The sequence below is a fragment of the Hippocampus bargibanti genome, linkage group LG09 (genome assembly GCF_051943395.1).
Source record: "Hippocampus bargibanti isolate YZ-2025 linkage group LG09, ASM5194339v1, whole genome shotgun sequence".
NCBI lineage: Eukaryota > Metazoa > Chordata > Actinopteri > Syngnathiformes > Syngnathidae > Hippocampus > Hippocampus bargibanti.
Genome location: NC_142742.1, coordinates 1624478 through 1636838, shown reverse-complemented (window position 1 = coordinate 1636838; position 12361 = coordinate 1624478). Strand labels below are relative to the sequence as shown.

The window sequence follows — 12361 nt, the reverse complement described above, 5'->3', positions numbered from 1 at the left end:
ATTAGATAGCTATATGGCAACGAGATAGCCAGCTAGACAGCAAATAGTTACCAAATTCCTCACACGGTAGCAAAAGTTGGGCGGAAAAAAAAGTCCTGTTCTGTTGACTAGCACCTGGGTATGTTCTAGAACCCTTTTAAGACTGGCTACAACTGCTGTTATTCAAGCAATATTAACAGAAAAAAATGTGGAAAAGACACATTTTGTGTGTGTATGTGTGTGGGCAGTGAATGAGTTAAAAATAAATAACAAATATTAAGTTATAAGTAAAAAAAGTATATATTCATCAAAAGCAATAGTTATTCTCAAAGGAATGAAAGGTAGCGGATGGATGATGGACAGATGATATCAAACATACTGTAATTAAAGATGTTGATTATGATAATGCATAAACAGAATACATCAACAATTCTGATCAAAACAAACTCCTCTTTGTCTCCACCAAAACGGGAAAGTTCAAGTCTGTCTGGCACGGTGGTGGTAGATGGTAAAAATGTCATGATTGTATGCTAGCCAGTTAAATCGCTTTTAGCTTTGGACGTTGCAGTATTTTCCTCCACGGTCTTCATGTCTAATTTTCAAGGTTATTTTCCGTAAAATTCTTTCCCATCACCCGTGGCCTTCCATAATCCATAGTATGCCACCATTTTCTTCTCGTTCAACCTTTCTTTTCTGTTCCGGAATTCATGTGTGAAATCATTTTACTTATTGGCCTATTGGGGATTGACATCACACCCCGATGAATTCTGCCTAGTGACAGCGACAGAGTCCGAGCTATTCTGGAAATCTGCGCCACTGCATTTGCGAGATAGCTGAATGTCATTTTTGTAGTTTAAATATCTACTTTATGATATCAGGGATGAAAACCAAGACCACGAAAATAACGTTGAAGTTGCTCTGTGCGTGTCTTGAACCAAGTTCCACCGCTGCTGTACGGCTTACTCGCGTCGATTTATTACGCGTGGGAATGTGCTGAGTCGAGGCAACTTTAGCGAAGAGGGGGAAAAACCAAGAACGAGAGGAATATAAATGTCGTTTTGAAGCATAAATTACTTTCATTCAACTACTTATTGAGACACTAACGGTGTGCTTTCTCTTCTGTTTTCTCCTTCCTTGCCTATGCTTCCGCTAAATCCTCAGTGGCACCCCCGACCCCCCCTACCAGGTCAGAAAAGAAAGTCTCCTCCTCCGGGAGACTTGAGAAAACGAGAGTGACGGCAGACATCCAGACGCAACACAAGCAGAGCGAGACAAGGGCAGTGGGCCATCTGCCTTTGTTCGTTCGGTCCCCCTGCTACTCTGCAGCTGTATCAGAGTCGGCAAGTACTTCTCAGCTGCCTCGGGAAGAGGAGATAAAGGATTTCTCTCCGGCGTTTCGTCGCACGAAGGACGTGCCAAGTCCTGAGCCATGCTGAAGCCTCACTGGCAGCGGATGAGGCCCGCGGGGGTGTCTTCTGAGGAGGGAAGGGTGATAGCCCAGTTGGATGTTCCCTTTGTTGCCGTCCTGCCTGGCTGTCATTAGTGGATAACGAGCTGCCAGGGGAGAGGAAGTGGACGAGGAGCGCCTGTGGAGCCAGAACCTTGCAGCTGTTATTAAGAGGCCCTGAGATCTTGCGTCTCTCCTTTCTGTAAGATTCCGTGCGAAGGAATCTGGGAACTTTCATTTTTACTTGAAGATGTTACTACTTTGATTTTTCCTATGATCTATGCCCTGACGGACTAGTTTGGTGACGTCGGTCACCATGGCAGCAGCCTACCGCGTGGTGGTGAGCAGTGTGAGCTGCTACAACAGCGTGGTGGTGGACCGCCGCACCCTTTCTCACGCCGTGCACTATTGTTCGGGCCCGTGTAGAGCGATCTCTCAGGGCCTGGAATGTTCCGTGGCCCACCACGGCACTTGCTCCGAACTGCTGGTCACACCGGACTCGCCTTACCCTGACCTGAATGGCCTGGTCGGACGCTCCAGGTGCATGACCACCCAGCCGATTCTTCACCCCGCAAAGCCGAATGGGACCATTGACACGGGCTATAACGGCAGTTGTCTGGAGAGGGCTGGGAGCAATGGGAATCTGTTTATGGGGGAAGAGAGCAACATGTGGCGAGGAAAGAGGATCCCCACCGGCGGTGGAGCGACGGGTAACCTGAATTGCGGTACGTACGGTAGCCTCAAAGACATCACCGAAGAGGCCATCAATTTGGCCAGCGGTAAGATCAAAGAATTTTCCTTCGACAAGCTTCGGCTCTCCTCCAACCACGTCACCTTCCGGAAAGGCCGCAAAGTCCGTCCTGACTCGTTCAGCCGTCGCTCCACCGATCTGGAGATCATCTACGGCCATTTCGGCTCTAACGTCTCCGGTAACGGTGGCACAAATGGCATCGCCATCACCCCCAACGACGAGAACGCGCCGCCGCTTTTTGAGATGAAACAGAAGGGCACTTCCAACGCCCCGTCGCCTATTACAAAAGTAAACGGTTCAAGCGGCAGCGGGTCATTGGACCAAAATGTGAGCACTCTAGCCTCCCTTTATCGCAACACTCTCGGGGACGAGAACCTGATTGCCCGCCTGCTGGAGAAAACCTGGGGAGAGGCAGCTGCCGGGGGTGCCGGAGGGGAGGACATCCGCGCCTGCCTCGACATCCTGCTCAAATGCTCAGAAGACCTGAAGAAATGCACCGACATCATCAAGCAGTGCATCCGACGCAAGGGCGTCGGAGGACCGCAAGACGGGGCGGCCAGTCCCGACAGCGTTTACCGGGCCTTGATGACCAGACTGAGCATGTACCTCAAGAGACTACCTCTGGAGCTGGAAGGGATCGGAGGCGTTGGGGATGGTGGGCAAGGCGTGCCTGGGAGTGGACATGGCGATCTGATGGAACTGGTCAACAGTCTCCACTCGCTCCAACGATCACCCTTTTCGCCGATATTTGGCAGTGAGCAGCCTCCTCGTTATGAGGACGTGGTGCAGTCGCCTCCCAATCCAAAGATGACTTCTATTCCTAAATCATCCTCTCCTCACATATCCGTCCAGAGCCCCCCATCCAAAGCCCTCACCAATGGACTACAGAATTTGCAACCTCCGTCATCCATCTCGCATCACAATCTATCTCCTGTTCCTGTTACCGGTTCCCTTTCCAGTCGCTCTCCGACACACTCTCCGTCCCGTCTTCGAGTCTCACCTACACCTCCGTACAGCCACACCCCTTCAGGGTCCCCCATTGAGGCTCTGTACATTGAAGAGGAAGATGTGGATACAAGTAAGATGTCTGAACAGATCAGCCAAACTACATCCCAGAACAAAGACTTGTCAAGTAAACCTGTGCATGTGTCTCAACTAGACTCTACCAGCATTGTCTACAACTCGGTAAGACCTTCCCCCAACACGGTAGCGCACAGGAACGATGACATTGACAAACTGCTCATGGATCTTGAGAATCTATCTCAGAGTATGAGCAACGCCAGGAACACCGAACCTCCACTTCCCGTCAAGACCCGGAAGCGAGGTGGCAGCGGGTCCCATCCGTCCACCGAAGTGCAGACTCAATCCAAAATGTCCCAGTTCCAAGTCACAACGCCTGCGAGCCACCTAGCCATGAACGACGTCGGTTCCAAAGCCCTTCAGGGTGAAAACCGCAACCCTGTAGCTGGCGAGGAACAGGAGGACGGCGCGTTGCTGTTGAGAATCTTGGAGAGCATTGAGAGTTTTGCTCAGGAGCTGGTCGATTCTGGGGCAGGGAGCGCTAGCAGCTCTGAGAGGAACAGCGGGAAGGAACGGGAAGTGATGAAGCTTCTTCAAGGCACACTAGCCTCCGCCGGTAGGCCCCACACCCCTATTGAGAGTTTGCCTGGACAAATTGGACCAGAGGCCTTTCCAACGGAAACCGTTACGGCAGTAACTGCTCCGGCCATACCGCCAAAGCTCTCTGCCCGAATACAGTCGACGACGGCGGCTCTCGCACAAAAAAACACCGCCGAAGAGGTACGTGCGGTGACGTCGACGCTTCTGCCGACACCAGAGGCTGCCTCCACAACTGTTCCTACACCGGAAGCAAAAGACAACGTTTCAGAAGCCCCTCTGATCCATCCCAAAGCCACCTCCGAAAACATCACCTTGCATACGCTGACGCATCCTGCCCAACTGGGGAATGACAGTGCGCCCAAAGGTCCGTCCACCAGGTCCAATCCACCTGCGGTAGCGGTTGCGGATCTGGCTGTTACCGTCAAGGACATTCCGGTTCTGAGAGACTCTGGTTCGACCCTGCTCATCCAGCAGACTCCTGAAGTGATCAGGGTAGGCCTTTTTGTTTTCTTCGCTCGGTTTGCCTTCTCGATCCATTTTAGCTTATGGAACAAAAGCCAGCTTTATCTAAAAGGTCAATTTGGATGAATTTTTGAAGAAAAAAATGGTCGGACATACCCCCCCCCCCCGCCCCCCTCTAAAAAAAAGTAAATATTGTTAAACATAGAGTCCAAAAATGTAATTTTTTGCTGGATTAGTTGCTTATTTTCAAATATTAACATTCTTACTTTAATTTATGTGGTAAAAAATATTTACAAGAAGAAATTAATTATTATTAATTTCTTTTATTTTTTTATATTTTTTATTTTATTACAGTTATATCTTCATTATATAAGTAGTTTTTTTAGGAAAAAAAATCCTTTTACGAGAAAAAAATATTTGTTTTTAGAAAAAAATAGAATCTCAAAAATAAATAAAACAAGAAACAAATCAGTAAAAATAAGTCAATACTAAAAAACTCAATCTAATTAATTAACAATATTAATTATTTATTATTATTTTTATTGTTAATTATGAGATTAAATATTTTGGGAAAAATGCCATTATTTTAAGAAAATAAAATTTATATCAATTTGGGTGGGGAAAATATATTTTTGAGATATTTTTTAAGCACAAAAATAAGAACATACATCATCATAAATGCATTTTCAAATGAATGTGACCTAAAATTGCCCGAATGCAAATGTCGTTCTTCTTCATTTGCCTTGTTAACGTGTCAACTTCAAATAATCTGCGGGGCTTGTTTTATTTATTTATTTATTTATTTATTCATTAAAAACATTTTTTATGACTGTGGAACAACAACATCGTCGACCAGAATACATAGTTGGTGATAAATGGCGGTCATAAACAGCCGTGCAGCATCAACCATAAAAAATATGGGAGGGGGGGCTTGAAATATAAATTTCCGGCGGGGGACGGGGGTAATAGTGGAAGCCTATTTATTTGTTTTGTTAAAAAAAAAGTATAGTCATCGCTCTGTGCTGCCTGTTGATTTGAAAAGTGCCTATATTTGCGGTTGCTATGGTAACCTAGAGCCAGAACTCAGCATTAACTGGACCCTGAGCACACCATGAGAGAAACATCAGATTATGAAATATTGTTGATGATGTCATTCAAATTAATTTGATGATGGGAGGGAGTGGGGGGTATTGACGTACCCATATCAAATCATTTCTTGGCAAATCTCATTTTAATCTGAAATTATCGATTTCATCAGGTCAACCATATCATGTAAAATGTATATGTTGATTATGTAAATCCTCAAGTTGATGCCGTCTCACACTTTTGAAATCGATTGTCCTTTGGCGGTGACGAGTCCAGGGTGCCCCCATGTCCTCCGTTCAAACACCCCCCCCCCCCCCCCCCCCCCCCGCCCCCAGTCTAGAAATCAGCCTTAAAGGATAACCGACACCTCTGGACAAGTTGCGTCCATAATTTGTAAAATCACTTCAAATGACTTCTACTGAGCACATTTTCCAAAGATTCCACCGCATATCGCTATATTTTACCTTTTAAGACCCACGCTGAATATTCATGAAGTCTTGTTTTTGAGTTGATGACGATGCCCTAAGTGACGTCACGGAGGGAACGCCCCTGACCGAGAAAGCGACACACAATGCATTTTGAGTACTTTTTTTTTTTTTTTTTGATCGCTAAATTAGAAGGAAAACTACCTAAATAACGCGATGGTGAATCGTTGTGTGTCGCAGCCAATTGCGCAGCATAAAGAAGGTGTAAGTTGACACAAATTCCCAGCGGACATATCAGCCCATTTCCAACGGAGCTTGTGTGCCATTTTGTGCATTTTCTGGGCGCTACATTGGAGTCCAGACGGCTCAAATTGATACGGAAGGACTTCTTTTATCAATTGATAACATGTATGCTTTCCTCTTCAGAACTATTTGAATCATATTCATAACTGGATGAGTAACAAGAAAGCATCTTCCCCCGAATCTGAACTCTGTTGAAGCCATTGTTTTGATTCTGGAGCAAGGCAGTTTGTGAAGGAGTATCCTGGCGTGACGTCACAAAGGGGGCGGGACTTTCCGAATCTCGCCAGTTTCGAGCTCATTTTGTGGCAATTTTGGGACACTTGAAGTCATTTTTATTCGTGTTTAGCATTGGAGTAAAAATATCAACCTGCGTATTTTGTGTATTGTAGATGCTACAAAACGTTTTTTCTGATGTCAATTAGGTCACAAAAAAATGGTATCGGTTGTCCTTTAAATGAGCTAACATTTCGTCCCCTGCCATTGGCTGGCGCACTTTCAGTATTTTGGGCATGTTGAGTAACCCTTGTTGCTGTGTGGGGGTGTTGTCGGGGTGGTGTGGATCCCCCCCCCCCCATAGGAGGCTCTTAATGGATGCTCCGTCAGCTTCACTGGCAACTGTCTGTTGGCACTGCCGACAGTGTTAACTGTGTGCTTAGCCTCCTCCTTTGGTGGGGGGGATGTGTGTGACTGGATGGAAGGGTGGTGGTGTTGGGGGAGGTAGGATACCTATATCTGTCACCCCCCCCCCCCGCGTACTATGGCATCCCGCTAACAGACTCGCTGCCGCCTCCGTGTAAATGGACCTGCCCGCGTGTGAATGGTTTTTTTCCCCCCACTTTTTTCTTACCATGTTGTCATATCGTGTACTTGCTAAAATTTAAAAACACATTTGAGTTTCAGCACCCCCACCCCCCCTTTCCCCTTCCTGTGTACTCTGGGGGAATTCTACACTAATATTCCTCTCGGCCCCCTGTCGCGCATTAAAGTGCCTGTCGAGTCGCAAAGAAAACTCCGACGGGATGCGATGCGCACTTAATAGGCCACTTTGGAAGCGCTTCGGGACGAGAGCTCGAGAGGCCGACGCCGCAGTCGTCGTCCTCGCTTAGCGCTTGGCTACAGCTGTCAAATGGCGGCCGCGCGCCACGTCAAATTGGGAGACGCAGGCTCGGAAGCTGAGTCGTCAAAATCAGTATTTGATATTTGTGTTTTATAGGATGGAATGGAAGAAGCGTAGTGGTTCACATAGCTCATTGAAGTGCCGCCTGGTTGGCTGTGACCCTGAACTGGAGAAGGATACTGGAAAATGGATGCGCGCAAGGCATACATCCAGATTTATGATGGGATATATAGTGGCGCCTGTGCGTTTTAATGTAGGCGAAGTTGATGTGAGATTAGCTCCGGACATCTGAGGCCAATAAAAAACATATATAAATCAAGACATAAATCAACTGAAATATATGGCCCATAAATACATGAACAGATAAACAAATATATAAACAAAAAAAACAACAAAATAAACAAAAAACTAACAATACATAAATAAATATACAAAAAAATACACATGTAAATACACACATAAATAACTAAAATAAACGACAAATTATAAACATGAATAAATAAACAAATACAAATTAATCATCAAATAATAAAAACAATAACAAATAAGTAAACAATGAATAATAGTAAATAATAGATACATAAATAATAGATGAATAATCCATAATAAACAAATAATAAGTCATTGACAATAAATAATCAATAATAAAAAATAATAAATAAACAAATACAAAATAAAAATTAAGTAATATAAAACAAAAAATAAGTAACAATAAATAACACATGGTAAATAAAAATATGAAGTCAATAATAGATAAATAATAAATAAATAATTGATAGATAATAAATAAACAAATAATACATCATAAAACATTGTAAATAAACTGCCACTGCTCACCCGCAGAAAAAAAGTACGTGACTGTAAAGTGTCCTTGAGAGTTTTGAAAGGCGCTTATAAATGAAATGTTTTATTATTATTATTATTATTATTATTATTATTATTATAAATAAGAAAGAAATCAATAAATATATCACCACAGTTATTTATTTTTATCAGATGTCTTTTTTTCGTTTTAGTCAGCCAACCACCAGGGGGCGAACATGTGATTAAGCCTTCATGAAGTTGCCAAAATAACAAGGAATCATTATGCTTGTCTATGACTGTAAAGTGTCCTTGAGAGCTTTGAAAGGCGCTTAAAATGTATTATTATTATTATATAAGTCACCTTTTTAATTGTGATTAGTGTTTTTGGCCATAATTGTGTGTAAAAAATGGATTACTCTGCAAATGACAAACTATAACTCCATATAGCTAAACGGGCGATTAAGAAAATAAATAAATTCCATAGTACATCAAATTCAAAACACTTTTTGATCACGGCGCGGCTAATTATGAATAAGCAAAATCCAATCTATGTGATGAGTGATCGCAAGCTGAAAGTCATTTGACCATTTTTCCGCCTTCTCTTTTTCCATCTCGTCCGTATTATCCTGCCAGTCAACTGTTGACACCTCAGGGAGAAGCCGGACGGCATACAGGATTTCTCGGGAAGGGGATGAAAGGGGGCGGGGGGGGGCTTAGAAAAAGTATGTAGATGGTGTGGGGGTAGGCGTTGGGGGTAATAACTGTCTGTCAGAGAGAACACGAGGAGAGGATTTGCACAAAAACACTTTAAACACGCGGAGGGACAAGTTGAAGGCTAGCGGGGGGGGGGTTGGCGAGGATATTAACGGGTGGAGTCGACGCGGATTCCGAGGGGGGGGGGGGGGGGGGGTTTCCAGCACTGTACAGTTGTTGCTTCGACTTCGCCGGAGAATGACATCACTCCTCCGACAGGAAATAAGGTCACAGGCAGAAACGCGTGCCAAGTAGGGTTCGCCGTTCGTTTAGATTTCAAATAAAGGTTAAAAAAAAAAAAAAAACTCACATGGACAAAGGAAAGCTGACACCCCCCCCCCCACCACCACCACCACGCCTCTTTTCCAATATCGCTCACACGATCCAAAGTGAAGGTGAATCACTCGGCAGCCAACGCTCCGCTTGGTAGCCGTTAAGCCGCTGAGATCATCACCCCCCCCCCCTCCCCCTCCCCCACCACTGCAGACCAGGACGTCCTCCAAAAATGGCCGTTCCCACTTTAGTGTCAAACTTTTTTTTTTTTTTGCTCTTTAAAGCGAGTCACCTTTTCATCTGGAAGCTTTTAACTCGGCTGGAGACTGCATCGCCATGGCAACAGGCAAAACATGTTTTTGGAGCGTTAAGAGGTCAGGAGAGTTGGGGGTGGGGGTGGGGGGGCTACGCAGGACTCCCCCACTCCGCGATGATGGCGGCAGGGTGGTGGCGGGATTCGCAGGGAGGCTGTTTTGCGAAAGGCGTGGTGTTTAATCATATTTTACTACTACGAACCCCCCCCCCCCCCCCCCCATAATGAATAAGCATGACAAGCAAGGTTATGGTTATACAAGCAAAACATTTTAGCTAATTTTCCACTGTGTTACACCCTGTCTCGGTTGTGACTCACTTGTCAATGAAATCTGGATTCGTGGACACCACAGGTGTCCAAGTCGAGGCCCGAGGGCCAAATCTGGGCCGCCAGATCATTTTATTCGGCCCTTGAAAGCTATTCAAACTTGTGAAATCCCATAATGCTAAACTCTAAACCTATCTATTAGCTAACTAGCTCGATTTCTATCTATTTTTGATAGGGATAGCTATGTCCTCGAGAGTTTTAATAATAATACATTTTATTTCAAGCGCCTTTCAAAGCTCTCAAGGACACTTTACAGTCACAGACAAGCATAGATACAATAATAAATAAAATACATTTATAAATAGAATACAACAGATAAAATACAATGTTTACAATTAATTAATTGAATTAATTAATTAATACAGGTTTTAAAAGGCGCTTATAAATACAATGTATTATTACAATATATAATGTACAATATACAATATATTATTGTTACTATTAGCTATCTATTAGCTGCCTAGCTAGCTTTATATATAGCTTTATATCTATTTGAGTTCCTTCCGGGTTGAGTGAACGCTGGCGCGTGTGGCTGCCGCTGCTCACCCACAGAGAAACGTATCCTGAGACTGTAAAGTGACCTTGAGACATGTCTTATTATTATTATTATTATTATTATTATTATTATTTTTAGTTATTATTATAAGCCCAAATTTCAAATTGTAAACCGCAATAACAATCATAAATTGGTGAATGGCAGTCAATGAGTTCAAACAAAACAAATAAAATACAAAAAACATATATACAAATACCGCAGGTGGCATGTAGGCCATCTCTAGGGGTATACCAGAGATTACTGAATTAAATTTTCAATATGTATCAAGCACCATGTTGTTATATTTAACTTTATAGTTGAATACAACAGAACCATACTTTACATTTGAAAAAAATCTATTTTTCCATAATCCTTAATTACGGTTCTGTTTAACTTTTGGGTCAAATATGTTTTCACGAAAGCCTTATTCAATTTTCCAGGATTGAAGCACGGTGGCTAAGTTCAAACTGGGCATCATTTCAGTGGCCTTAAATGACATCATTTTTGTTATGATGTATTTTATCGTTTGGTCATTATGGTGCCACTTTTTTAAGTGGTGCTGGATATAAAAAAAGAAAGAAAGAAAAGAAACTGAGAACCACAGCCGTAAGCCACATAGTTTTTTTAGACGGGGGGGGGGGGGGGGGGGTTTAGTACCCAAAAGTACCCAAAAAAAAGTCATATTTGTTAATATGGAGTCATGACTTTTTCCAAATTATGTGTAATAATACTCATTAAATCCCTTACTTAATGCACTTTTTTCATATCCGGATTCGCTTCAATACTGGATTGAAATCAGAACACGTGGCCAGAGTTTGTCAAGACCACCGGTCGGGTTCTCGGTCCCAAGGAGGATTTTGCTGCCCTCTAGTGTCGTTTTCTGAGTTTCTTAGTTTGGTCTTTGGCGCCATCTAGTGGACATTCTGCTCATGAATAAACCACCAGTTTAAAAAAAAAAATCCCCAATTTTTTTATGTGATCCAATTTCAGACTTGTGTATAATATGTGCTAGTCTTTAATATTTTTTTAGTGGAGGTAGACAAGTCAATTTCCCAACAGATGAGTTTTTTTATTTAATTTTTTGTTGTGTGTTTGGTGTAAAAATAACCGCGAGTAATACAATGAAATCTACCCAGATGGTGAGTTCACTGACCGTGTGAAAAATCAAGCATCGCCTGCAAATCATCTGAGCAAATGTTGTCGTCACATTGTCACATGTCCATCCTTCGGACTTTTGCCAGCTGGGTTAAATTTTGCCGCTAAATGAGGAAACTTAACAAAGAGGAGAATCCGGTCATTTCAAAATAAAAGACGTTTCAAAATAAAATGTACCCCGCATTGCGTTGCATTCAAGCAACAATCCTCTCGGTTAGTTTTGGTTGTACTTAGGCGAACTTTGAGGGCTTATTAAAACGTTCTAGTCCGGTTTTTAAGACAGGATGTGGAAAATCTTTGTTGTGTGACTCGGAGGCAACAAGCGCAAAACAAAATCTCTTTGATGACTTTAGCATTCCCTGAGCGGGTTTCCGATCCATTTGCGCCAAAGTCTGAAGAAACTATCAAGTCCGCCTTCCGTCTCTCCGACGGGCCGTCAATCATGGCTGTCTCGCTGTCTCGAAAGCCAAACATAACTTGTATGATGTCATTATAACTGCAAAGGCAGATTCATTTTGACCTTGAATCATTTCTACCGTTTGGTTGCTTGGTGTCGTTGTCCTAAAATAGGATTTAAAAAAAAAAATCACTAAGAGTCATAATGACCGCACAAAAAAAATGACAAAAAGTTCATACAAGGTAGCGTCGATTATTTGGCAGCCAAAATCTCTGACACGTCCATCTTTGAAGTAGCTCCAGAAATGACCAAAATGATGGCAAAAATTGATGTAACCAAAATTACTATGAGATTTATTTGTGGGTCTACTAATGACAGCCGTGTTGCTCAAACAAACTGCTTTGGGGCCTGACTTAAAAAAACACAAAAAAATTTCAAATGATGCAATCAATTGAAAATTGAAAAGATATTTTTTGTATGTTTTTTTGGGGGGGTCTACTCATGATAGGATAAGTTTTTTTCTATGGTTGAGCAGCGGCAGCCACACGGGCCAGCATTCACTCAACCCAGAAGTAACTCAAATAGATAGAAAGATAACTAGCTAGCTAACTGCT

At 43.1% G+C, this 12361-nt stretch overlaps 1 protein-coding gene across 2 annotated transcripts in view; it reads left to right on the top strand.

Moving 5' to 3' along the window:
* ppp2r3a (protein phosphatase 2, regulatory subunit B'', alpha) overlaps positions 1-12361 on the top strand; it is a 42597-nt gene that overhangs the window by 14814 nt on the left and 15422 nt on the right. The window contains exons 2-3 of one of the 2 annotated variants that reach the window (XM_089005155.1): positions 1141-3255; positions 3337-4289. In XM_089005155.1, the coding sequence (XP_088861281.1) occupies positions 1743-3255; positions 3337-4289 (2466 nt within the window). In that variant the 5' untranslated portion in view covers positions 1141-1742. Of the gene's footprint in view, positions 1-1140; positions 4290-12361 lie in introns of both variants that reach the window. The other variant, XM_089005154.1, reaches the window with a different exon arrangement.